At 38.0% G+C, this 26,901-nt stretch overlaps 1 protein-coding gene and 1 pseudogene across 11 annotated transcripts in view; one reads left to right on the top strand and one right to left on the bottom strand.

Moving 5' to 3' along the window:
* ZBTB8OS (zinc finger and BTB domain containing 8 opposite strand) overlaps window positions 1-26,901 on the bottom strand; it is a 71,195-nt gene that overhangs the window by 37,025 nt on the left and 7,269 nt on the right. For 7 of the 11 annotated variants that reach the window (XM_049696429.1, XM_049696430.1, XM_049696432.1 and 4 more), the window contains exons 2-6: window positions 25,669-25,693; window positions 25,275-25,396; window positions 24,978-25,060; window positions 23,980-24,032; window positions 21,938-21,974 (exon numbers count right to left, since the gene is read on the bottom strand). In XM_049696429.1, the coding sequence (XP_049552386.1) occupies window positions 21,938-21,974; window positions 23,980-24,032; window positions 24,978-25,060; window positions 25,275-25,396; window positions 25,669-25,693 (320 nt within the window). Of the gene's footprint in view, window positions 1-146; window positions 4,026-20,316; window positions 20,567-21,937; window positions 21,975-23,979; window positions 24,033-24,977; window positions 25,061-25,274; window positions 25,397-25,668; window positions 25,694-26,901 lie in introns of those variants that run through there. The other 4 variants (XM_049696442.1, XM_033422277.2, XM_049696437.1 and 1 more) reach the window with 3 other exon arrangements.
* On the top strand, window positions 22,730-23,509 carry LOC105747835 (transmembrane protein 126A-like; annotated as a pseudogene).

Below are 26,901 nucleotides of genomic sequence, written 5' to 3'. Positions count from 1 at the left end.
AGGCGGACTCTCAACCACTGCGCCACCAGCGAAGCCCTACTTTTTTTTCTGAGTATTCACTCAGGAGCAGTATTTTTATACAGAAAAGTTAAATAGAGCAACCATACATATTGGTAAAGGTTCACAGACCCAGTATCGAAAAGAAATTAAACTAAATCTGATTTTATTAAGATATAAATACATAATTTTAAAAAACTTAACTAATACAATATATAATATTGATACTGTATCTCTGTACCACCATGAGGCATCTCATTTTTATCATAGTAGTAAAATGCAGAGATATTATTGGAGGCTGATAGTTTCAAAGTAGAGAACAGAGATTAGAAATGTATATCATCCAGTTCCCCCCACCAATTAATCAGTTAGCAAATTTGCTTAATATTTTACATGTGAATTTAAAGAAAAATTATGATAAAATTAAACTCTTGCAGAGTATAAGATTTAGATGACAATTATACTCCAATAAGGATGTTAAAAAAAGAAAAAAGATTTAGTTGATATATTTAAGTTTTTTAATTTTAGAAAATTTCCAAGTATATATAAAAGTAGAGTAGTCTAATTAACCGCCATGCACCCGTTACCCAGTCCCACTCATGACCAGTCTTGTTTCATTTGTACCTCTGCCCCCGACCACTCCCATTTTTAAGCAAATCTCAGACATCATGTTTTCATGTGTAAATATTTCAGAATGTGTCCCTAAAATATAGTCTTAGAAAAAAAACTACAATACCATTATTATCATACCTAAACAAAATTAACAAGTCCTTAATATCACTAAAAGCCAATCAATATTCACATTTCCCTGGTTGTGTAAATTTGAAAATAATTTGGTTATAGATAACATATTTAAAAGTAATAGGCAACCTGATTGATTTTTACTAATCACATTTTCCTGTAGGATACTAACATGAAAATACATGAAACTGTATCATATTATAAAAGCTTTCTGAAAATGCTGAGGCACTCTACCATTGACCAAGGCAGACAGAAATAACAGCAAAAATGGGAAATCTCTGTTGCATTTTAAAACAGCAACAAAGTTATCCTTTCTTGGGCTTTGCACTTTTGTAACTCTAGGTTATTTAAATCTAACTTCAATAATGAACAGCTGAACTTAACTGCTGTTAAATTGAGAAGGTTTGCCTCCAACCACAACTAACATTTTGAATATGTGTGAGTTTTAAAACAAACGATGAAAGATCCTTGACACTTTTTAACCTTTAAAAGAAAAGCAGTACAGCTGTATGAAAAGTAAGAGCAAGGGGGTTCAGACATCTGGTGTGTGTGCTTGGCTGCGGAGCCAATGGGGTGAAGCTACCATCTGTGGGATTATGACTGAATGCCTGCGAGTCAGATTCCTGCCCAGGTGGAACGATTAAAAAGATTTTTTTAAAGAAAAGTTAAGAGCGGGGGGCGGGGGTGATAAACCCATGTAAATAAAACAAGTTACTTAAAAGCGTAAAGACCCTGGATTGTGTCTGTAGTTTTAAAATCTAGTAGTACTACTTCTTTACTTCAATCTAGTGACTCTATGCCATTAAATAAAAAGATGAGTGGGACAGTCTAAATCTACCCAGGCTTTGTAAATATATCAAATCCTGAAGGTACGGTTCTATACTTAGGATTACACTGACAATCTAGTCTTTATAAAATTTCTTCCTTCTCCTTGTTGCCTACCTTTCCGAGATTGGACTCTCCAGCCCCTTTTGGATTCTTGATGTTATCAGAACGGTGATTATGAACTTTACGGTGACTTAATCAAACTGTCTCTTGACAGATGACCTGCCCAGGATGAGGTTCAAGTGCCCGTACTGCACACATGTGGTGAAGCGGAAGGCAGACCTCAAGCGCCACCTTCGTTGTCACACAGGAGAAAGGCCCTATCCCTGTCAAGCTTGTGGGAAAAGATTTAGCCGGCTAGACCATCTAAGTAGCCATTTTCGAACAGTATGTATATGATTTTTCATCATTTTACTTTTTAGGAAATACATGCATTTATCTGCTTAGGATAATCTAGTTCACTGAGGAAAATCTTTTCACACAACTATGCAATATTAAACAATTTTTCCAATTTAATGTTTTACTTTGCACATAATGCACACTTTTATATATTTTAAATTTTTATTTATTTATTTATTTTTGGCTGTGTTGGGTCTTTCGTTGCTGCACATGGGCTTTCTCTAGTTGCGGCAAGCGGGGGCTACTCTTCTTTGCAGTGCGCGCTTCTCATCGTCGTGGATTCTCTTGTTGTGGAGCACGGGCTCTAGAGCGCAGGCTCAGTAGTTGTGGTGCACGGGCTTAGCTGCTCCACAGCATGTGGGATCTTCCCAGGCCAGTGCTCAAACCCTTGTCCCTTGCATTGGCAGGCAGATTCTTAACCACTGCGCCACCAGGGAAGCCCCATATTTTTTAAAATAGGTTTTTTTTTCTCCTCTGAAACCTTGAAATAAGAGATATTCTTTTGAATATCCATTTCAATTCACTTAAAATCTATTATTTTTATATCCCGGTTTTTTCAGAGCCAAAGACAATGTAAACTTTTAAAATGTTTAAAACTTTTTAAATGTCTATGTCAGAATCACCACTTCAGATATTAAGCATCTGCTAGTGATTCTTGAATCCTTATCTGGTAGGTTGTCTAGTTTCTGCTGTCTGACCTCTCTCCACTACAGCCTCTTTCTAGTGTCTCTCCAGTTTCTCTGGTCTCCTGAAGGAATGGAGTGAGATGGGCAATAGGGCGACTCTCAATCAAGGACTGGACTGTCAGCAGTCAGAAAAATCTCAGGGAATTTTCTGTTCAGTGCTCTGGTGGTTTAATAAGGTAGTGATGGGACTTCCCTGGTGACATTGGTAGTGACATTGGAATTATTCTGCTGTTCATCTTGCAACAAAAATTTTTTCCAAAATTGATGTTCTATTACCCATACTTTTATTTCATTTATACGAGCTCCTTTTAATTTGGAAGGGTATTGGTCACTTGATGCATTGCTTTCTAGGGATTCATCCAACAAATATATATTGAGCCCCTACTATGTGCCAGACCCTTTTCTAAGAGCTAGGTATACGGCAGTGAGCAAAACAAACTCTCTGCCTTCATTAATCTCTGAAGCTAATTTAAAAGTTAAAATAACCTTTTATTATTACAAAAGCAATAAGTATGCATTATAAAAACTACGAAAATAGACGTAAGAATAAGAAAATTAAAATATCATATTTTTACCACCCAGATATTACCGTTCTTAACACTTTATCATGTGCATTTATTTTTTTTTAACCAAAATGATATCATACTGTATATGCTATTTTGTAACCTGCTTTCTTTTTTTGTTTTTAGATTTATTTATTTTATTCATTTATTTTCGGCTGCATTGGGTCTTCGTTGGTGCACGTGGGCTTTCTCTTGTTGCGGCGAGCGGGGGCTACTCTTCCTTGCAGTGCACAGGCTTCTCATTGCGGTGGCTTCTCTTGTTGTAGAGCACGGGCTCTAGGCGTGCGGGCTTCAGTAGTTGTGGCATACGGGCTCAGTAGTTGTGGCTCGTGGGCTCTAGAGTGCAGGATCAGTAGCTGTGGCGCACGAGCTCAGTTGCTCCGTGGTATGTGGGGTCTTCCCAGACCAGGGCTCAAACCCGTGTCCCCTCCATTAGCAGGCGGATTCTTAACCACTGCGCCACCAGGGAAGCCCCTGTAACCTGCTTTCTTTAGTGAATAATCTCTACCTTTCCATCTCAATAAAATTTTATGTGTTACACAGTTCAAATTTACCTATAGTTTCCTAAAATACCACTTATAGCTGGTGTGTCCAAGCCAGAATCCAATCCAGAACTCATCTCATTGTTAGATCCCTTAAATATGTTTTTGAGCTAGCATAGTTCCCTACCCGCCCCTGCCACCTCCCAACCTTTTTAAAAATAACATTGACTTACTGAAGATATTGAGCCAATTGTTTTACAAAATATCCTACCTCTGGATTTCTCTGCTTGCTTCTACATGGTGTCACCTTTAGCTTGTTCTTTTATCACCCCCTGCATTTTCCGAAAACGAGAAGTTTTATCTAGAGGCTTAATGGATTCAAGTTAAATACTCTCATCAAAGACAAAATTGTATGTTTCATATTGTGTCACATTAGGAGACACATCATATCTGGTGGACCCATCATTCATGTTGTTACAATTGATCACTGGATTAGGGTGATGATACTATGATCCCACCATTGCATTGTAATTAGAAAGGAATCTCTGTGTAACTATTTTGGTATTATATGACTATCCATTTCCCCATGAACTATTCATTTAATAGTATTAATACCAATTGGTAATCTCTGTCCAAATTATTAATTTTACTTGGAGTTGTGGAATGATTTACTAGTATTATCCTTCCTTCTATATTATTAGCTGGAATTCTATAAAGTAAAGCTTTCCTTCATCACCTGGGGCTATTTGGTTACTTTGAAATAGGGTTCCTGCAGGAGAAGCAAGATAAATGTTTAATCATTTCCCTTTAACCACCAATTTTCAAAGTGAAGAGTGATTTAATAGTAGTCTCAAATGGTATATGAGTTTTTTCTGGCTTTGTTTTTTTAAATAGCATATGTTCTCATGAATTTTCATTGGTTCATTATGTTTGGATCCATAACAATTATTATTTTTTTGATACTCAAAATTTCAAATTTGTGCAGTGGGGACCTTTGAAGCTGGCTCTTGTGTCCTTTTGTCACAACTCCATTAAATTTTCAGTGCTCTTGTTCTCTGGCTCCAAAAGAGCCCTAGGCTCATCTTGTACTTCCCCCACCACAAAACTGGAATCAGCCATTTCTCAAAGGAGCTTTGGTACCTCTTAGCGGGGAATGAAATTAGAAACCAAAATTTGGACACACAGGGTGCTCATTGTTATTAGGGTATCCTTTTTAGATTGTTTCTGAGCTAGAAGGTATATATTTTTAAAATAGTGAGTTCATGATGATATTTTCAGTTTTAACATTACAGTGTTTCACTTAATTTCTTTGTCTTCATAACTGTATTGGATTTGGAGGGGGATGAACATGAATCTGTGTCAGAACTTTGTAATAAAAACAGTGCCACATAGGATAACCATAATATTGATTCTATCTCAGGAGAAATAAAGGTACACTCAAATTATGTACTTTCAACATTTACTGATTAATATGTCAGTGGTTAAGCAGAAGATAATAACTGTACTGAGTGGTAGTCCCATACATTTTCTTAGATATTTTACCAGACTGCTTTAGTTCTCTTGGGTTTTTTGACTATTTGTGTTTGGTGGCCCACTTTCATACCATTCTGACATTATCTAAATGAATATGCCATAAACATTAATTCAGCATATATAGTTAATTATATGTAATAATTTTTAGATTAGAATCTATAATCTATTGCTCTGACAGCTATTGAACAAAGTTACTAACTATAATATACAATTATTCATCAATTACAACTTCTTCCCAAAGCATTTCACACATATTAACTCATTTGGTCCACACAACCTGAGTTGTATCCCTATTAGTAATAACGGAGCAGTTAGGAATAATAAAAGACTGATATGTAGCAGAACCACCATAGTGGTTGTTTATAACCAGTGTCCATTCTGATAGTCAGGCTTCTGTTCTGTTTGGGTGGTGCCCATACCTTACCAGTTGTTAAATATTTTGACAGTCACCTGGAAGCAGGTTTATAATGTTTTAAGTTACTTGCTTCAAGATAACATGGTTATTAAATGACAAAAGCAGGACTAGAACCCAAGCTTTCCAATTCCTAGTCCAGTCTTCTTTCTATTAGATCTTTCATTAATAAAAGTGGCAATAATCCTTATATTGAAAAATATTTTTTGATAAATTTAAATTTGGGACAATATTTTTTCTTTCTCTAGCGAAATAACACAATATTAGTATTCAAATGAAATGAGTTTTTTCTCCTGAATTAAGATATGTAAAGTCCTGGGCTTCCCTGGTGGCGCAGTGGTTGAGAGTCCGCCTGCCGATGCAGGGGACATGGGTTCGTGCCCCGGTCTGGGAAGATCCCACATGCCGCAGAGTGGCTAGGCTCGTGAGCCATGGCCGCTGAGCCTGCGTGTCCGGAGCCTGTGCTCCGCAACGGGAGAGGCCACAACAGTGAGAGGCCCGCGTACCGCCAAAAAAAAAAAAAAAAAGATATGTAAAGTCCTTAGAAAAGTATATGGCAGATATTAAGTGTTTGCAATAATTTTGTATTATTCTGGGAATGTGTCCCTTGTTACCTCAGATATAAAAATATTATTGGATTAAGGGATATGTGAAATTATTAAGTATGTAATATTAATCATAAAAACATAGTAGACATTATTTAGAGAAAGCTGGTATTTAATATTTCTGTGACATTAATTTATCACCAAAACCTGTGATTTTTTTCTAATAACTAGATATTAATTTAATACTAATGCTTGGCTTTGAACATTTTAAATTTATGAATTGGTACTTAGAATATCAAACTGTTCTGCTTTTGAAAAATCTTTTTTTATCACTATTTAAATCTCTACACAGATTCACCAGGCATGCAAACTCATCTGCAGAAAATGCAAACGCCATGTGACTGATCTAACAGGTCAAGTGGTACAGGAAGGAACCAGGCGCTACAGACTCTGTAATGAGTGCCTTGCTGAAGTTGGCATAGACAGCCTCCCCATTGATTTGGAAGCTGAACAGCATCTTATGTCCCCATCAGATGGAGATAAGGATTCCAGATGGCACTTGGGTGAGGATGAGAATAGATCATACGTGGAGATTGTAGAGGATGGGTCTGCTGATCTGGTCATACAACAGGTTGATGATAGTGAAGAAGAAGAAGAAAAGGAAATAAAGCCCAACATCAGGTAGCTGGGGTGTGAACCAACAGATCTGGCATGTCTGCAACTTACATTGACTTCCCATAACTCTCTCTTTCCATGGTCAGAGTCTGGTTAACAAATTATCAGACTGACCTGAAAGTAATGACCTGATACCATTTGCATGCTTTCTGAACAGACCATTGTATCCGTTCTGAACTTTGTTGCCCTAAAATCTGTTGCTGCACTGGAAAGAAAGAAAGACCTAGCTTGAGTTGGCATGATGGATGAACAATTAATCCTCTTACTTTTATTACAGAGATACCTTTTTTTTTAATATTGGAAGATCTACTTAGTGAACTTTTTTCAAAGAAAATATTTTAAATAAATTCACCACAACCAAACTGTATATAAGATAATTTCAAGGTGTTTCAAAAACATATAAACTACCACTATTGAATTTTCACAGGGAACCACGTAAGAGCACATTTAAGGGTCTGGCACCCTACCTGACTAAACTAATTAGTCCATTACCTTCAGACTGAAAATGACCTATCATTATTCCAATAATTATGGCAGAAAACAAACCTAAACTGTTAGAAATCATTCATATTTGAAACTTTTGTCATTAAGTTAAAAATTACTCTTATGTAGTCAGTGTTTAAAAAGAACAAACTCTAAAATAGAAGCTGATCAGAGATTATATACAGACATCACTTTCTTAAAGCAGGAAACTAATACTGTCAAGGTAGTTTTCTGAGGATCTGTCTATATAGCTGTCTTCCTCTCCAGAGAAAAAAAGAAAACTGGAGGTTCTTACCGGTTCTTAAGATTAATTTCCTCCATTTATATACTACTATATTACTTATAAAGTGCTCTTTCACACATCTCCCCACCTAATCAGCAAGGTAAATAGTATTGTCTCTGATTTACAAATGAGGAAATTAAGGTCAGAAAGTTTAAGTGGTGGGACTGGTAACTGGACAGGTTTTGATTTTAAACAGTCCTCTTTCAACTGCCTCTCCCTGGATAGTCCCCTGAAATGGTGAAGAAGTGAAGTCAAACCTCACCAATCTGCAATTATTATAAAAAGAAGCCTATGAGAATTAGAAAGTATGAAAGAAGAGGAATTTAATCACCTTCAACAACATATAATATCTTGAACTAGAGTTATTCAAGTAGTGCTAAGTAATGTCCCTATAGTACCTATTGACATTTTATGTTATTTATATATAAATTTTATATATAAAACTATTTGAACACATTATTCTCCTAAGTTCTTTAAGCAGTTTATATAATTTATATATAATTCTTCAAAACAAACTTTTCTACTAGAATACAAAATTAAGTTTTAACTCCTCCCCTATATGAATTATGAAACATTCCAAAATTACAGTCAAATTGGAGATGCATTATTTTAGTTGTAAAGATAAAATCTAAATACTAGAAGAACTGTTCATAAAGGTCTTGGCAAGTTATCCCAATTAAGCTTGTTTTAATTTTGATAGAGGCTCCATGTATTATACTGTATTTTTAACTGCCATGACATACCTCAAGATCCTTTTTATGTTATTTTCTCTTACTCTTTAATTAATGATTGTCCTTAATACCAATTTGTGGGCCAAAATGGTTAATTTCTTTAAGTTTTTTTTATAAATAGATGAATAACTACTTTGTTTTATGGTACCTAATTCTGAGATTTTTTTCAAGATTCCCCTGATGGTAAATTTCAAATTGCTTCAAGACCGGATAGTGTGCATTGAGTTCATTGTCTCCCAACATGACCATTCCTGAGTCAGGAGTCTTAACAATTACATTGTTCCAAATGAGGGAGGGAACACTTGTCATTCTTTAGTCTCACCAGAGGGTGATAACATCTTTCAAAATTGTAATCCGATTTTTAATCATTGGAACCAATAGGAAAAATGACTGACTTGAGCTTTATTTATAGAAATGAAGTTGTGCTTGCATGTGTATACTCTAACGCACTTTAGTCTATGATCTAAATGTTCTTTGATGCTACTATATTCTGCATGCAAACATCAGCATGATTGTCAGCAAGGTCCACTGAACACAGTGCCACCAGCACTTGTAGAGCCTTATCAGAAATAATGCTTTCTCATAATTGTTTATAACAAGCATCAAGCAATCCCCACAAAACAGCTATGAAATTCACCAAACTAGACAGTGCATCTGTTCTATCATTTTAGTATCATAAAAGAACATACGTGACATGTTTGTAAGTTGTAAATAATAACTCCAGTATCATCATATTTATCTAAGACTTTAGAGACCAATTCTTTTCTAGAGCGTAACTATTAATGGTTTCTAAGAAAACTGAATTCTTTGGCTCTTAAATGTGGGAAAATATTACATAGGGGTATAATCTGTTAATATAAGCTTTATTTATGCCAATTTTTTTTGTTTTTTGTTTTTTTTTTGCGGTACGCGGGCCTCTCACTGTTGTGGCCTCTCCCGTTGCGGAGCACAGGCTCCGGACGCACAGGCTCAGCGGCCATGGCTCATGGGCCCAGCCGCTCCGCGGCATGTGGGATCTTCCCGGACGGGGGCACGAACCCATGTCCCCTGCATCGGCAGGCGGACTCTCAACCACTGCGCCACTAGGGAAGCCCTTTTTCTTTTTAATGTTAGGAAAATAATGGAAGTTGGTTAGACCAAAGTTTGCTCTTACAAGAATGCTGTTTTATCAGCTTCTGAACACCCTTCTAAATCTATGGTCCTCAAGATCCGGTTGATAGGATGAAGTTTTGCAAAATAAAGCACCACTGAGTCATGCCTACTGTCTGGAGGAAGCAAAATTGACTAGGCCAGTGGGTTAAAAGATTTTTTTTTACCCAAGAAACCCCTTCTTCAAATGAATTGTTTCATAGAGAAGTTCAACATTTAAGGAAACTCTAAAGGACAGAGCTGCTCTGGTTTAAGCTCCCTACAAACCTTTCCCCAGACACTGCAGAGCTCAGGAGTCCAGCACTGAAAACCTTGGGCTGTATCACTTTTTGAATTCCCTTTGAGCATTACAGTCACACTTCATTACTCCTGTTACTCCTTGCACTTATAAGCTGGTAACCATAGAGCAGCAAATCACATCTTTACAAGGTTCCTTCTATAGTTATCATATATCTTAAGACCTTTTTAAGAACAAATTTTTCAATATTGTATGTCTGAGTGATGAAATCAAACACAGTTACTGCTTTTATGTGGCCAAGTTACTGCTTAATGGATAAAAAGTTTAGTGTTTCAGTTACTTATGAGCTCAGAACTCAATTCGTTAGTTATTTTGCTGAGTCATGCTAAGATATATTGAAATTTCCACTCATATTGGTTATATATGTTTGGAGTCCTAAAATTAATACTATGGAAAAATCACTAAAAACAGTACAGCATAAGATGTGTTTAACTGGGAAGGGTGATAACAGTAGGTACTGGAGGACCAAACTTTAGATTATAAATGGAAAGTTCTAAGTTATTTTATATTAGAGTGGATCAGTATTACTATTTATCATTTATATAGCATTTTATATTTGCAAAGTATTTAATAATTTTTATGTTATTCTTTACATATCTATGAAATAGGACATTTATCACATGAAAGGTAAAGAAATTGAGGCACAGAACAGTAAAGCAACCTGCCTAAGACAACCCAGTGAAACAGTGGCAAAAATAGGAATTAGAATGATCAGATTTTCTGAATCCTAGAATATCAGCTTAAATCACTGAGGTGTGTTGTGTATTACTCTATTTTATAAGATGAGTTTATACAAATTACAGTCAATTGTTTTAAAGCTGATGTCATTGTATGTGGATAAATCCTATACAGAATAAATATTATGTAAAGGATGTGACTTTGGTTACAAGAGTTTCAATGATAAAAATTCAGGTTGTCACACAAGTGGCATTATTTAGCCAATTTTATATATTGTGAAGTATAATTAATATTTTATTTTGATACAGGAGTTTCTCAACTATTCATGCCAATTGAGCCATGAATAGAACAGAAAAATGAAATCCACAGAGAATCTATAAACTTTTCTAACTTACCAGCCTTCTCCCTAAAGTACCTGTGTTAATGCCAATGAAAAGTGAAATATGTTAATAAGCCACACACAGAAGAAGCCAGGGGACTCTTAATTATTATTATTATTTTGTTTGGCTGCACTGGGTCTTCATTGTGGCGTGTGGGCTTCTCTCTAGTTGCAGTGCGTGGGTTCTCTAGTTGTGGCACGCCAGCTCAGGAGTTGCTTAGTTGCCCCATGGCCTGTGGGATCTTAGTTCCCTGACCAGGCATCAACCCCCTGTACCCTGCATTGGAAGGCAGATTCTTAACCACTGGACCACCGGGGAAGTCCCGGGACTCTTAACTTTTAAATGCAAAATATTTTGAAATGTATTTACTTAAAAGCATGATAAACACTTTTCCCTGCCTCTTTTAATTTTCTTCACACCAGCAAAAGCCATTGGTACTGCATCATCTTTAGATAGGAAACCAGTGACCAGGGTAATGCCAGTCATCTCTTTACCTTTGGGCTTGATTAGATCATTTGCAAACATTATTAAAGACAACTTGTAAAGTATATCTAAGAACTGATTATACTTTACTTCACTCTTTTGGATTTCTAGATACACAGATCCATTATATACTTTCTTGATTTTCCCACTGGGAAAATCTTTTAATTCCTTGTTGATATTATTTACAACTACTTAATTCTTTTATTGAGTAAATTATTTTATTCAGCCTATAAGGGGAAAAAATGGAACATTTTTACCTAGATAGTAGTTCTCAACCTTGGCTGCACTTGAGAATCACTTGTGGAAATTTCAAAAATACAGATGCCTAAGTAAAGCAGAATCTCTGGCAGATGGGGCCTGGATACATTTTTTTTTAATCTTTCCAGTGTCTTTTATGTGCAAAATAGGTCCCCTAGTCAAGGTTTCCCTTTTTCTCCCCAGATAGATAGATGCTGAAGTTGGGCAGTGGAACCATTTCACATTCCAGTCCACTGGTTCGCAACCCTATCATTAAGGAAAAAAAATTAAAATATGGTTGCCCAGTCCAAGAAAATATTAATTTTTGTGAAATTTTAAGATATTGTGTATGCCCCCTCATCTAAGCTTTTTATTAGGGTCAAATAGTATGGACACTAAATTAAAATAGCCCATTTTTACTTTGAGATGTATTTGCATTTTTATTTGATCATGGGTTGCAGTCTGGGAATTTACACAGTAATTCAGAGTAATTAAAGGACTATATTTGGAATATGTGACTGAAATACTATATCCTGAAATTTTGCAAGCTTTAATGTTTTCTTTGCTTTTGAAAAGAAACCAGAACACTCTCCAAGCACTGTGAAACTTAATTGCTACACATTTGTATTCCATCAATGAATTGAATTAAATCAGTTTTTATTCAAGTTAAATGCCATACCAGAGAAACCAAGAAAGATGTCTTATTTAAAGAAGCCTTCAGATTAATTTGGAAAGAAAAATAAATGTCTTTGCTTTACTTCAAGTATTGCCATTAAAATTTTTTTTTGGAAAATAACTTGAAACGACTTTGGCATAAAGCACCGTCCTCATTCCCATAATTGAGGTTATGTATGCAATTCAAACATGACAAGTATATCCGTTCAGTAGTACTGTATATGCAGACACCATTGCTTAATCTCCTACCAAAAAAGAAAATTATCCAATAAGGAAGTGGCACTTTCTTGCGTAATTCAAAAAGGTTAAACGCTGAAATACAAGAAGATAATGTGTCTTTTGTTGCATATTTGAGTTGATTTTAAACTTCTTTTCCCCTGGAGGAAAAAAATCCACAAGGAATACAGCAGTGGAAAACGGCACCTGCACCAGACGCTCCAGTATTTGGGGGCCGTGTTAAAAAATGAAAGCCGTTTTCCCCTAAGCAGCAGCAACATCTATTCGCGCTCAGGCGGTTGACCACGTGGCTTCATCCTACTCTCCGGGAGGACTGCACCAGTGAGTGGGATTAAGGAGTAGGAATCTTTCTTTTCCTTTTCAGTCCTGTTTCCCGCACAACTACTTTTCCTGGAAAGTTATCACAGAGTCCAGCAGCGAGATCCCCGTAGAGAACCCCAAAGTTCCCCGTAGAGGCCCTGACATACCAGACACCCCTAAAGCTAAATTCTGGGGGTGCAAGATGAATAGAAAACGCTGTGTTGTGTGCAGTGTGCACCCGATAAAGAGCCCCTATTTGCCGGGTCCCTACTCGATCCAAGGCCGCTGAGGTAGGCACACATGCCTCCCCACTTAAAACAGGAGGAAACTGAGGCTTGAGAATGGACCCGTCATTGAGTCCAGCCCACGCAGTAGGTTGGCTAGCGGTGTCCGAAACCGCCGCCCTACCGCCAGGGGGAGCTAGTGTCCTTTATCTCTACTCTCGGTTCCCATAGTGCAGTCTGTGCGTCACAGAGGGTCACTGCCTTGGGCGTCACCCCCATTCCTCCCCACCCCCGTCACACAGAGGGGGGACCGCGCCCTTGGCCTCGCTGCTGCTGGAAGAGATGTACCGGATGAGAGCCTAGCTCTCCAGATTCTGTGGTCACTTCACTGACGTTTTTTAGTTTACCTGTCTTGCCTCCCTCCCCTCCTTCCTTTTTCAGGGAGTCGTAACTCTTTTAGAGAAAAATTGAGCAACAAATGTTTTAGCCTGACAGCCAGGTGAGGTTGGTACTACTGTATTATGGCAGATGAAGAAACTGAAGCTTAGAGTGGTGAAAAGACTTGGCCAAGTTCAGAAAATTTAGGAGGTTTCAAGAAGGAAACTGGAAGGAGAGGCCTTGACTCCTACCTTTAGGTAACAGACATACATATAAACATCCACATATTGGAAGATGAGGCATTTGTAGTGACTTCGGGAACCCTTGTCACATGCAAGGGAGAGAAATGAAATAAAGTCCTGGGGGAATTTTACATTCAGCTGGAGAGACATACATATATGGCCAATGACGATGTGTGGTAGATAGTACCAACAGCCAGAAGTACATCCATTTATTCACCCAACCAATGTCTCAATATCTACCAAGCACCCAGATTCCTAAATGGAATTCAGACAAAAAATTTGGGTGGGGAGAGTATCACATTTATTAATTTCGTTTTTACTCAAAAATAAATACAGATAACAAAAATGGTCCTTAATGCCAACATGTAAAATAGCAATGCTATATTTAAAATGAAAAAAAAAAAGATGATTTTAAGCTACACCTTGAATAATGGAAAGAACATCCAATTAGGAGACACAATGAAAGGAAAAGATAAATGATCAGTATAACTAAGGAAAACTAGCAAATAGTTGAGTACAGGGGATGGAAGTGTAAGAGGAGTTCAAGAAAACTCCAATGTGGGCTGTGGAAGGATAAGAGCACTGTTGATAAAAACAAGGAACTCAGAATTTGGATATGAAAACATGACATTAAAGATCTCTCCCTAAGGAGCATGTCACTAGGGGGCTTTGGAATCAGGAAGAACTGGAAGCATCACTGAAACAGACCATTAAAAGATGCAAGGTACAAATAATAACCAGAAGCCAGTTCCCTTGCTCCTTAAGGTGCTTCCAACTTCAAAGCGGAGTTGACTACTACACACATTAGCTGACTTAAGGAACTTTATGCAATTGTTGTAAAACAAAGAGAAAAAGAATCTGCACAAGAATTCAAAGGTAGGAACTGGTGAGTTGTATGGTGTGAACTTTGATGGTGGGTGATGGTGGGCGGGCTACACTGGTACTGAGAGAAGACTTGGAGAGGCCATGGGAACATAAAGGCAGAAACAAAGTTACCCTATAATTGATTCATCTTTCTTCTAATTGTGACACACCCCTTGAATGGTTAATACTTCGAGTTGCAAGGGAATCAGGATGGGACAGTAAAATGGGGGTCCTGTAGAAAGGCACCCAGCTTGGCATAAAGGGACAAGCACAGCTTTTGAAAACAGCTCAACTCTGATAATGGAAGAAAGAAAACTAGACTAACATAGGAAAGATTTGGAGTAGAGAAGCAGGAAAGGAAAAAGTCTGAAGAGAAAGCAGGAGGAGAAGCAGAAGGGAGTGGCTTTGTTTGCCCTTCTTAATAAACAAGAGACTCTGGCAGAATGGCACTGGCTCCAGGGTTATCCTCAGGCTGGTCACCCCCTAACCAAGTGCTGTGGCCTTTTTAAAAAATTAAAAGGTGGGGCTTCCCTGGTGGTGCAGTGGTTGAGAGTCCGCCTGCCGATTGGGCCCGTGAGCCATGGCCACTAAGCCTGCGCGTCCGGAGCCTGTGCTCCGCAACGGGAGAGGCCACAACAGTGAGAGGCCCGCGTACCGCAAAAAAAAAAAAAAAAAAAAAGTAAAAAAATTAAAAGGTGAAAAAGTAAGGGGGCTGTTAGCTTTTAAGCTTGTCCCAATAATAGTACTAGCCCTCACTGAGCATTACTATGTGCCAGGCACTGTCTTGAGTTTTATGTGTATACATTTATTTAATTCTCTCAACAACTATTGTCACGAGTTAAAATTTGGAAATTGAGGCACACGGAGATTCAGCAACATGCCCCAAAGTGGAGAGTTAATAAATGGTGGAACCAGGACTTGAACCCCCATGATCTGGCTCCAGTTTGTGCTGTTAACCACTGTACCCCCAAAATCCTCAAAATAAAACTGTTAGCACAGTAGTGTTTAAATTCCACAGTTCCAAGTATAATTCCAAAATTACTCCCTTTCTCTTCTTCTACAAAATAAGATTCTTAACTATGGTAGCAAACCTGGGGACACCTGGTCGGTGAGTAGTCACTATCTCCATTTCAGTGTTGAAGAAACCCAGCCTCAGAGAGGTTCAAGAAATTTCCCAAAGTCATATAGCCAGTGAGTGACATGGTCAGGATGTGAATCCATGACTCTAATGTACTTAAAGTTTGTATTTGGAAGTAATTTAAAAAACACACACAGTTGTGTATTTATTTGGCAATGGGAAAAAATAATATAAACCCACTATTTTCTACTGCCTTGTCCTGATACAAGATATTTCTATAGTCAAAATGTTTTTGCTAAATAACATTAGCTTTTGAACTTTTAGAGTATGTGTCAGAGAAAATGAGACAGCCATTGTCAATCATCTATTTCTGAGTTGCACCTTACAAATATCACCCAAATGTAAAGTGTTTCCTTATATATAAAACTTGAGGGCTTCCCTGGTGGCGCAATGGTTAAGAATCCGCCTGCCAATGCAGGGGACACAGGTTTGAGCCCTGGTCCAGGAAGATCCCACATGCTGCAGAGCAACTAAGCCCGGGCGCTACAACTACTGAGCCTGCGCTCTAGGGCCCGCAAGCCACAGGTACTGAGCCCGTGCACCACAACTACTGAAGCCTGCGTGCCTAGAGCCCATGCTCCACAACAAGAGAAGCCACTGCAATGAGAAGCCCATCAACACAACTAGAGAAAGCCCGCGCGCAGCAACGAAGACCCAACGCAGCCAAAAATAAAATAAAACTTGAGTAATGAGAGCTGTTGTGCTAACCTCACAGGGCTATTACCCTGGATCTGGATCAAAAGAACAGAACATAAATGTGATTTGTTATATATTAAAAGATATCGTATAAATACAATGAACAGAGTCCTAAGTCCCAAATCTGCCTCTTCTAGCCAGTAGGTTTTAGGTGTCACTAATCCCCTTATTTGTAAAATGTAGGACAACTGTACTACATATAGAATTGCTGAAAGGACAAATGGGTAATATACAGAAAGCATCTGGGAAAATGTTTTGTACAGAGGAGACCTGGATATGTGTTTATGACAAAATAAATATGTTGGCCCTAAGACTACTTTCTTGCATGTCCAGAATTCAACATTAATTGTTCATTTTACAGGCAACAGAACAAAAAAGTACAGAGCATGTTATATGGGAAAACACATTGATAAATTACTACAGTCACTAAATTCTGAGGAAGTTTGCTCTGGAAGGAGCTTTTGGAAGCTATCTTTTCCAATTTCCTGTCCCCCCCTCCCACCCCCTGGTTTTTGTAGATGAAGAAACTACATTCTCAGTCTCAATCTGGAATTCCCCAAACCTTCTGAAGCTCAGACTTCAGGAAGGGGCAGAACTGTAGTCCACTTGGTGCGCTTCCCCCGCTTTGAGGAGGCTATAAACTGTACTTTTTCCACCATTTCTTTTTGAACATTCTCTTCCAAAGCCCAAGTGGTAATAGCAAGGTGGAAAGAGAACTAGCAAGGGTGGCTGTAAGGACACACATAACCACTTAGCCTTCTTGGAGAGGCACCAGTGAGAAAAAGTCATCACATCACTACTGTTACTTTCCTGAAAAGTCACTGCCATCATGTAACACAGCCCTGTACCCATGACAATGACTGTCTGATTAGTGAGCAGACCTGGATGGTGTGATCTGGACCTTTTAGGCTAAACTGTTCCAGTAAGATACCTTCTTTTTCTCAGCTCAGTTGTTTAAAATATTACTAGATCACAGAAACTTAGAACTGGAAAGGAATTGAGGTATCACTAATACACACCTATAATACATAGATGAGGAAGTAGGTCCAAGGTCAAACAGTAGTAGAGCAAAGGCTAGGAACTGAGGCTTGTGGCTTGGGATTCTTATGTTCTCATAGATATGCTCAAGGAGCTGACCTGCAGTCTCTGCCTAAGAGTTTGACGTCGCTCTAAGATGCTTAATCCACTGACCACTAAGTAACTGACCATCTATTATGTGCCATCTAGGAGCTTTCCTTCTATTCAGAGGTATGAGACTAGTGAACATTAAACAATTATAAAATTGAATAAGCCTGCAAATCTTTAAAGCTAACTAGAGAAGCATAGTTCAGAGACCCCTGAAGGCTGAATGGTAAGGGAGGCATTGTGGAAATGTGATTTGAGTTGGGTTTTTAAATTTTATTTATTTTTGGCCACTCTGCGAGGCTTGTGGGATCTTAGTTTCCCTACCAGAGATTGAACCCAGGCTCACAGCAGTGAAAGCACCAAGTCGTAACCACTGGACTGCCAGGGAATTCCCTGAGCTCGGTTTTAAAACGGAGCTGCAGACTAGCAACCTGTGGACCAGATTCTGCCCACACACAACCTGTCTGTACTTCACTGTGATGACCCATAGTGGTTTGGGTTTCTTTCCAAAAACTTGGGAGGTTTTACATAAAAATCCCACTCTCTGGGGTTTTATGAAAAACTGCCACCCTAGGCTTGTATTCCCATTAGAAATGAGGGCTGGAGCTGAGAGGCAGCTGCCCGCTTGGCCCCTGCGTAAACCCTCAGTTCAACACCTGCAGCCCTCCCATTACCTGCCTGACTCCTTGGGCAGCGGATTTGCTACCCGACATCTTCAGAAATGAGAACGGCAGCCCAGAAGTAAGACAGAAGTGAAGATGGGTGGGTACGTTATGGGGAAGGAGAATTAGCTCTGCAATGGGGGAAATCTGTTCCTTAGGGAAAGACACATACTTGAAACTAGCAGAAGAATCTGGTGAGAGCACGGTGCAACCATCTCAATAAATAAACTAAAAATAAATAAAACGTGTGCTGCTACTGATGGATCAAGAATGCCAACACTTCACGTATAAAGGGTAACATACTCATTTTCCTTCTATTCAGTATCTTTGTTTTGGCATATTTTAAAACTAACACAAACTAAATTTTAAAATTTACCTGAAATTGTAATGTTATAAATTTATTAAAAATAAGAAAATATAATTTGTCTTGCATAATTACATCTGCCTTGTTTTTATTGAGCCCCATTATACAGCTCTGGTGGTTAAGAGATATGGCTATGCTTTACCCCACCCCACCAAGTCAAATGTGTACCCTACCTGGCTTAATACATCCCAAGAGCTCTTCTTACTTTGGCTTCAGCTCTCCCATTCCCCTCACAGTATCCCATTGTTCACTTGCACAATCAACCCCCCCAAGTAGCCCATGATGTGTAAAGGAGTCGAAAGAAAGAGCCCCATCTCAGGCTGGAAATTCATCCTAACAAAAGGTAAAGAGATTCTTCTAGACATTGTTGTGCTTGGAGGTCCACAATTTACACTTATAAAATATGCCTGAGAATAAAGAAGGTAAAGGAGTGCTACCTCAGAGATCCTGCTGTGTATCCATTTGAAGAGCTACTATTAAAACCACAGGCTCGGGCTTCCCTGGTGGCGCAGTGGTTGAGAGTCCGCCTGCTGATGCAGGGGATGCGGGTTCGTGCCCCCGTCCGGGAAGATCCCCACATGCCGAGGAGCGGCTGGGCCTGTGAGCCATGGCCGCTGAGCCTGCGTGTCCAGAGCCTGTGCTCCGCAACGGGAAAGGCCACAACAGTGAGAGGCCCACGTACCGCAAAAACAAAAAACAAACAAAAAAACCCTCACAGGCTCTTGCCCTTGTCTTCATTATGCCCCGCTACTTTCTGTTAAATTCTCAGAGAGGGACTTCCCTGGCGGTCCAGTGGATAGGACTCCGAGCTTCCAAGACAGGCGGCACGGGCTCGATCCTTGTTTAGGGAACTAAGATCACACATGTCGTGTGGCGCAGCCCAGAAAAAAAAAAAAAAAAATCCCCAGAGTAAAAATAATGTGGTGCTCCGAGAGAACAGTTAGAAAGCTCACAGACAATCTCTTCCTTTTAGGTCAAGTTCAGCACACTATAATGATATTTGGCAGCACCCAGTGGCAATCTTTTTTCACATATGTGTGAATAAATAGCAACTTTGCAAACTCTTGCATCACAAGGAAGAATACCTCAATCAATGAATAGAGAATGGAATAATGCTGCAAATCAAATGAAAGCAGCCTCATGTTTTCAAAGGTTATCTACTTTGAAAAGTTCAGATCATTTTAAAGTTGTTTTCCTGACCTCCTGTCTCCTTAGGAATGAAAAGCTTAGGTAATTTTTAAAAACAAAAGACATTTTAAAAAATTCTCCTTTTCTTCTCTAAATATAATGGCTTTAATATAAAACTATATGTTAGAAAGAAGGGCCCATTTGTACATGCATCAAATTTTTCTTATGGGAAAACAGGAAAGTGTCAATACTTCAGTGCTTAGAAAAAAGTGAGAACAGTAAATCAGGGCTCTTTCTAGAGAAGCCTTCCAATTGTTCAACTATAATTGTTTCATCTGAGAAAACCAACTGGATTACAGGATGGCTCTTTCCCACAGCAATCTAAAACGACCTCTTTTCATGTACGTATAGAAAATATATGTGTTAACCAATTTGGAAGAAAAGCAAAATCCTGGTTGTAGGATTCCTCAAATTTCTTTTTTTTCAAGCTGCATTCAGTAAGAGCATGGGGGCTTCAGAGTCTCTCAGGCTGCTCTTAGATCAATGATCCTTTCTGGGACCAGGCTGGAGGGCTGGCATTCCATGGGAAGGGTGTAAGGCACCTGCTGCTACAGCAGGGAATTAACAAATGAGATACCATACTTGCCACCTAAAGGTTTCTTTAAACTTCGAATATTTGGATAACACAGACCAAGGCTGTACCTAGATTTTCCATTTCTGTAAGTCACATTTTAATTTAAAAATTTCTGTTCTGCAAATCTCCATATATTAAGATACTGCAGAATTTATATCATGGTATCATGGTATCTTCTCAAAAGGAAGAGAAAAAACAGTTCTTCATAGGGAGGTTCTTTTTTGTGTGTGTCTTAAATGTCAATGATCACAAAAACTTCTGGCTTCTCTTCATTATAGACCTGCATTGCTGAATATGTTATTGCCTTGACTTCAGTTCCCTGAAGTTGGGGTTAAAGAAAAAACAGGAAGAAAAAGGACATCAAAATCAGAATCATTAACTCTAGCAATGATTGGCAGAAAGTCAAAATTCTAATATTGCTCTGAAAAACTCAGACGAAACAATTAGTTATCAAATTAGTATAGTATTATCCACTGATCCAGTAAAAATGAGAGGCAAATATGTACAGCAGAAAAATCACTGAGTTAGGAGACGAAGCATATTATAGTCCTGGCTTTGTTTGCAACTGGATACAGAAGCTGTCTGACCTCTCTGGGCATCAGCTTTTTCATTTATCAGATGGGTTGAATCCAAGAACACAAAGCTTTCCTACTGTTTGGGTCAGGGCTCCTTCTTAAGGCTTCTTCCATACAGTCGAACCTGGGCCCTAGGAACTCGGCCTATTCCCTTCTCTGAATGGCAGTCAAATGCCTATTATCCACCATCTCCGTTTAGATGTCTAATAGGTATCTCAAATATAACAAACTCAAAAGAAAATGCCACTGTCATTTGTATTATAAAAATAATTTGTTTTCAGTCCACATGCTTCCTCTCTACTGGCTTCTGTTCTTTTTATGCTTCTCTTCCCCGAGGCTCCCTCCCAGGCTTCATTTTATTGCACTGTGGTTGAAGAAATTCTATTGCAGCTACCGGAAGCAAACAGGATTTTCCAGTCACCTCCAACTAACTTAGGTCTCCTTGGCCTAAACACAGGAGTCAGCGAACTACAAATTGAAGGCCAAATCCGGCCTGCCACCTATTGTTGTACAGCCCCACGAACTAAGAATGGTTTTTACATTTCTAAATAGTAGTGGAGGAAATGTTTAAAAGAAGTTTTACTGGAACACATCCACATTCATTCATTAATGTGTTGTCCTTGGCTGTTTAGTGCTATATATAAGAGAAGAGTTGAATAGTTGCTCTTCCATCATTCTCTGCCCACAAAGCACAAAACATTAGGAAAAAAACTGCCTACCCCTATTCCAACAGATTTAACTCGTATAGAGCGAAGCCATACATGCTGGCAAATACTGAATCTGGAGAAGCACAAAAGGCAGAAGACACTTCAGAGAACATCTAGTCCAACACCTTCATTACGGGGGAGGACATCAAAACTCGATAAGGCAAAGGGATTTTTACACCCCACAACTCTGTAACAAACCTGACCCTATGACCCAAGTGCTGATTCCTAATCCTCCAAATCAGGTGTGTGAAATCAGTGTTTTAACATAATATGTCCCAACAGGTCATATTAGTCTGAGAAAAATTTAGGACTTTACACCAACTTATTAGAACTAGTTAACTGTCACATTTACTGACTTTATGGTAAGGTAGTATAAAATGTTTCTAATGGCTGGATTTAAAAACATACCTGAGGGTGCTTGGACAATGAGAATTCTTCTCCCCACCTTGAGAAGGAAAAGTGAAACATGATTAAGATTTCCAGGATTTAACATTTATTCTCTCTTTCCACATTTTAAAATAAGCCTTATAAATGTGGTTTAGATACTAGAAAGCCAAAAGAGATGGAGGGGGAAGGGAGCTATAAATTTCAATTTGATTGTTAGCAGATACAGCTGTTGAGGGACTTATGTGTACAACAGCCATTTCAAGAAGGTTGATAGTTGCTCTTAAAAAAAAAGTGTCCTAGCATAATGTACATAGGTAGATTCTCAATAAACATTGTTTAATGAATATTGGTTCACAACAGAGTAGCATGTTCAAAATTTTCACTGTACTCAGGACTACAGAACTAATTAATATCTTCCACTGGAGAAAGCCCGTCTGAACACCATAAAGGCAAAATACTAGATTCTGTAATACAGTCTGAACTTGGTTTGTATTTTATAACTTTTCAAAAAATGTCCATGGTGTGTACATGGAAGGCCCTACAAAGGTACCGCCCTGGAACCTGGGATGAACATCCTCTCTCCCTTCAACACTAATGTGGCTGAAGATCACAGTAGCAGAAGCAGTAGTAGAAAGAGCAACGTTTTAAAATTCTGTTCAACTATTTATTAGCTAAGTACCCTTGGACAACCCTGTTTTCTTACCCATAAAAAAAGGGAGGAGGAGATAATAAAAGCTCTCACTTTACAAAAAGAAACTAAAAAAATTCAACATAAAATAGAAAAGATAAGCTCTATATAAAAATAACCTAAAAGAGCTGCGTAAGGGTTGGAGTGAGCCCTCACGTGGCTGAATAAGACCAGAGGAGGCAGTGAGTGCTGGGAGGAAAGTGTAAAGCTCAAGATGGAAAATCGTGAACCAGATGATACTGTCAAGGAGAACTTAATTGATATCACAACCAGAAAAATTAACCAAATTCCAAAACAGAAAGGAATCTTCTTGAAAATGGATCAACATATGTTGGACTTAATGCTGCCCTCTATGGCCTAATAGCAGATAGTCTTTTTCGACGAATCTTACATGTGATACAGGCTCATATACCTGCTGGCTTAGCAATGGCAGAGATCCCATTTTTGACGGCACACGTATCTTACAAAGATTTTGTAAGTTTACCTTTGAATACAGGTGATTTGCATTGTGAAACCTGTACCTTCACACGAGGTGAATTGGTTGGTCTTGTTTTTGGTGGTCTGTACCCTGTTTTCTTGGCTATCCCTGTGAATGGTGGCCTAGCAGCAAGATATAACTCAGCCCTGCTACCCGAGAAAGGAAACATCTTAAATTACTAGATTAGGATTTCTAAGCCTATCTTTAGAAAGATGTTATTTCCCATTTTGCTCCAGATTGGGTTTGCAGCATACCTTGGGTCTAGAGAATATAAACTACTTATAAAGGCTTTTTAGTTACCTGAACCTGTCCTAGAAACCGTGATTGTTAAGTAAATCTGTACACAAAAATAAAAGAGTAAAAATAACCTATATCTAAGTATGAATAAACAGAGACTTGTTAAAAAAAAAAAAAAAAACACCTAAAAGATATCATTAAATGACTGAAGAAACTGGGAAAACACCAAATCCAATCAAAGTGCCATAATCAAGTGTTTGCAAACTCTGGAAGGAAGTGTATAACTTGTTAATAGAAGGAAATGGAGTCCAGGTGTGAGGATCTATAAGAAAGGATGCATCAGCATTTCTCATCACCAAGCTAAGCTTTATGCAAATATCTGTGCCATCTACCAATGATATATTTTTTGTGCTAAAAATCAACAAATTGGGAATCCTGTTTAATAACACATCAACTTTGTTCTGACAAGTTTCTGGTCCACCAAACCTGAGGTGAACCCTGGCTCCTAGGTATCTCAAGAAGCTTAACCTGCAAAGCCCTACTGGGATGCAACTGGTCTTCTGACTTAACATTGCTATTTGTCTTCCTGCCCACTGAGTTCACTGAAGAATAACTTAACATCTTTCATGACCCGCTACTTAAAAGGTTTTCAAAACTTACCCAATTGACCGTAATTTGAAATTTCTTTGATCAATATTAAGTACTTTTACTTCCTAAAGAAGAAAAAAAATTTCTTTTAATTTTAATATATGCTCATAACAGACCAGCTCCTAAAACATGTCTAGGTTATCATCTTTTCAAGATAATAGCATAAAACTTCTCTGAAGCAAAGAAAACTAAAATGTTAACTAAAACAGAATAACAAACTATATATTTCAAGGAAATAGTTTTTTCTTACATATTCAAGGGACATATTCTTAAAAATGTACAATCTAAAAATATGAGTCAAAAGAATTTTTCTGTAAGATACATAGAGGAGGATGACCTAGGATTTCAATCACTCTGGATTTTTTTCAGCTTTATTTATTTAGAGTTGACAAAACTCTCAGCCTATTTTTATATAATATTGTAGGATGAATGACCCAGTTCTGCAGGACGAATGACCCAGCTGGAAGAATATATGTAGTGGAGCTGGTAAGGGAGAGAATGGAGGAATTACGAAAGCAAGGAAGGCCATGTGTGTTAGATGACAATGAGGTTGGAGAGGTGTTCCCTCTGGAGGTTGGTGGCAACAAGTAAACTCCATTTGGCTTTTCCTTTTTCACGTTAAGGAAAACTAAAAGCAACAATTTTTAAACTTAGGCCAACATGGTAGAACTGCCAAATTACAAATGGGACAAAAGGAACATATGGATGGACATAAATACAGCTCAAACTTGGGAGACATAAAATGTGCAGAGACAGTGGCAACAATAGGTGCGTTCTTGTCACACAATCCTGATGAGTGACAAGTATATAATAAGAGATCTAAATACAAAATGCACATACATAAGCAAACTCGGGTTATCCAAGAAGAGCCTATGGTTATTATAATTTCTGCAAATCATCATCTGTATGGCTTGGTTTTGCATCACATGTTCTAATTTAAATCACTAGTCTTATTATAAAATATGGGTAAGAACGCATTTGCTCAGTAAAAAAGAAAAACTTTTGCTTACCCGGGCTATGAAGAATTCATCAGCACTGAATTTATAAAGCCATTCATTCAAAAAGTGAAACAGAAGAGATTGTAAGTCATCTCCTACACAGGATCAAAAAGAACCATGACAGTATCATGTTTAATAACTCTTGTCTCTAAAAAACTGGTTTGAATTTAACAGTGCAATGAATTTCTTAGGCTAGTTGAAAGAACAAGCTCATAATCAACTTTGTTGTTCTTACTGTGAGCATATACTGAATTTACATAGAATACTGAACATCTATAACAATTTCTTCCTTGTGAATAAATTGGTTACCTTGGGTTTCTACTTCTGTTGCTTGGAGGGGCTCCACTGTCCCAGTATCTGTCATATAACCAAACATGGCCATTGCACATTGCTCAAATGCTTCCTCCAGAGTATCTCCCCATGCGTGTAACCTAAAGAAATACATTCATGCCCTGTGTAATATAATCCACTGCAAAGCAGAAAACTTGTGAGGAAAGTCAAAATAAAATTAACATGATAAATACAAAACCAAAGGTCTCAGTTTAATGACACTGAAACCAGATGCTTTTAAACCATCATTTGCATGTCGTAAAGGAACCAAAAGAGGAGGAGAAAAATTAAAACTCGGGACATCAAGATTAAAACATCAGCCTTCCTATGTTAAGCACGTGGTTGCAAAGGCATAAACTCTAGCTATACTCACTGAACATCAGCTGTATGATCCAAATCTGAGGGAGAGAGGAAAAAACACTTATAAGTAACTGAACTTGACTTGCAAATCACAAGAAAATAACTCTAGATCATTACTAAGAACATAATCCTTGAACAGCAAGAAAATGTGGGCTGGCCACACACCTTTCACTAACCATTTACACAAAAGTTAATTGTTCTGTTAAGGGTTATTTTTTACTTTTTAAAAATTTCTTCTAAGCATTCACAGTTATTATTCTGTTAATATTAAATGAACTAATATTAAATAAAAGAATTAATAGTTCCATAATATTAGCATATTGATGCTAAAGGGTTATTTTTTTAAAAGCCTAGATTTATATTTAAATGAATGACAATTTCTGGAAGGCATCACGGCCACGGTCTTCTAGGTGATCTAAAAAGTGTCTAATACATCATAGTTTTTCAATAAACAAATGCCATTCTCTGCCATTAGTTACTTTTCCTCAACAAAACAAATCAGTATCTTTTCTAAATATCTACTTGTGTGAATGACCAAAATTCTAGAAACTACATCATCAAAGATATAAAATTCCAGATTTCATTTCACCTTTTCATGAACACCTAGCCAAATCCCAAACAAAACAGTTTTTTATTTTTAACAAGAGCCAAGTTTTATATTTGTTGATTTCTTTCATTTGAAGGACTCCTCACTGATATCCTTGACCAATAAAACTGTTTTGGAAAGTAAACTCTACAATATGTATTATGAGCTTTTTCCTGATATTCTCACAGCAACACTAGGAAATAACAACTGCTACTACAGCAAGTTCCCATTGGATCTGTTATCTCAAGATTTCAGAGTCAGGACTTCCCTGGTGGTCCACTAGTTAAGAATCTGCCTTCCAAGGCAAGAGATGTGAGTTCGATCCCTGGTCAGGGAACAAAGATCCCACATGCCAAAGGGCAACTAAGCCCACGCACCACAACTAGAGAAGCCCAAGTGTCACAATGAAGATCCAGTGCAGCCAAAATTTTAAAAATTAACTAATTAAAAAAAAAAGATTTTAGAGTCTATCCTTCACTCTTACCTGACTTCCATCAATTCTTCCTGCTTAGAATCATAGAATATTCAGGCTATAACAAAGTCTTAGAGTTCATTTAACAGAATTCCTTCAATTACAAGAAGAAACCTGAAATCCAGACAGATTGTGCGACTTGTTTAGGACTACACTGCTGATTAGAGTTGGGACTAGAATTGAGATTT

This window comes from Orcinus orca, chromosome 1 (genome assembly GCF_937001465.1).
Source record: "Orcinus orca chromosome 1, mOrcOrc1.1, whole genome shotgun sequence".
Lineage (NCBI taxonomy): Eukaryota > Metazoa > Chordata > Mammalia > Artiodactyla > Delphinidae > Orcinus > Orcinus orca.
Note: the sequence above shows the minus strand (reverse complement) of the source record. Positions and strands in the feature narration are given on the sequence as shown.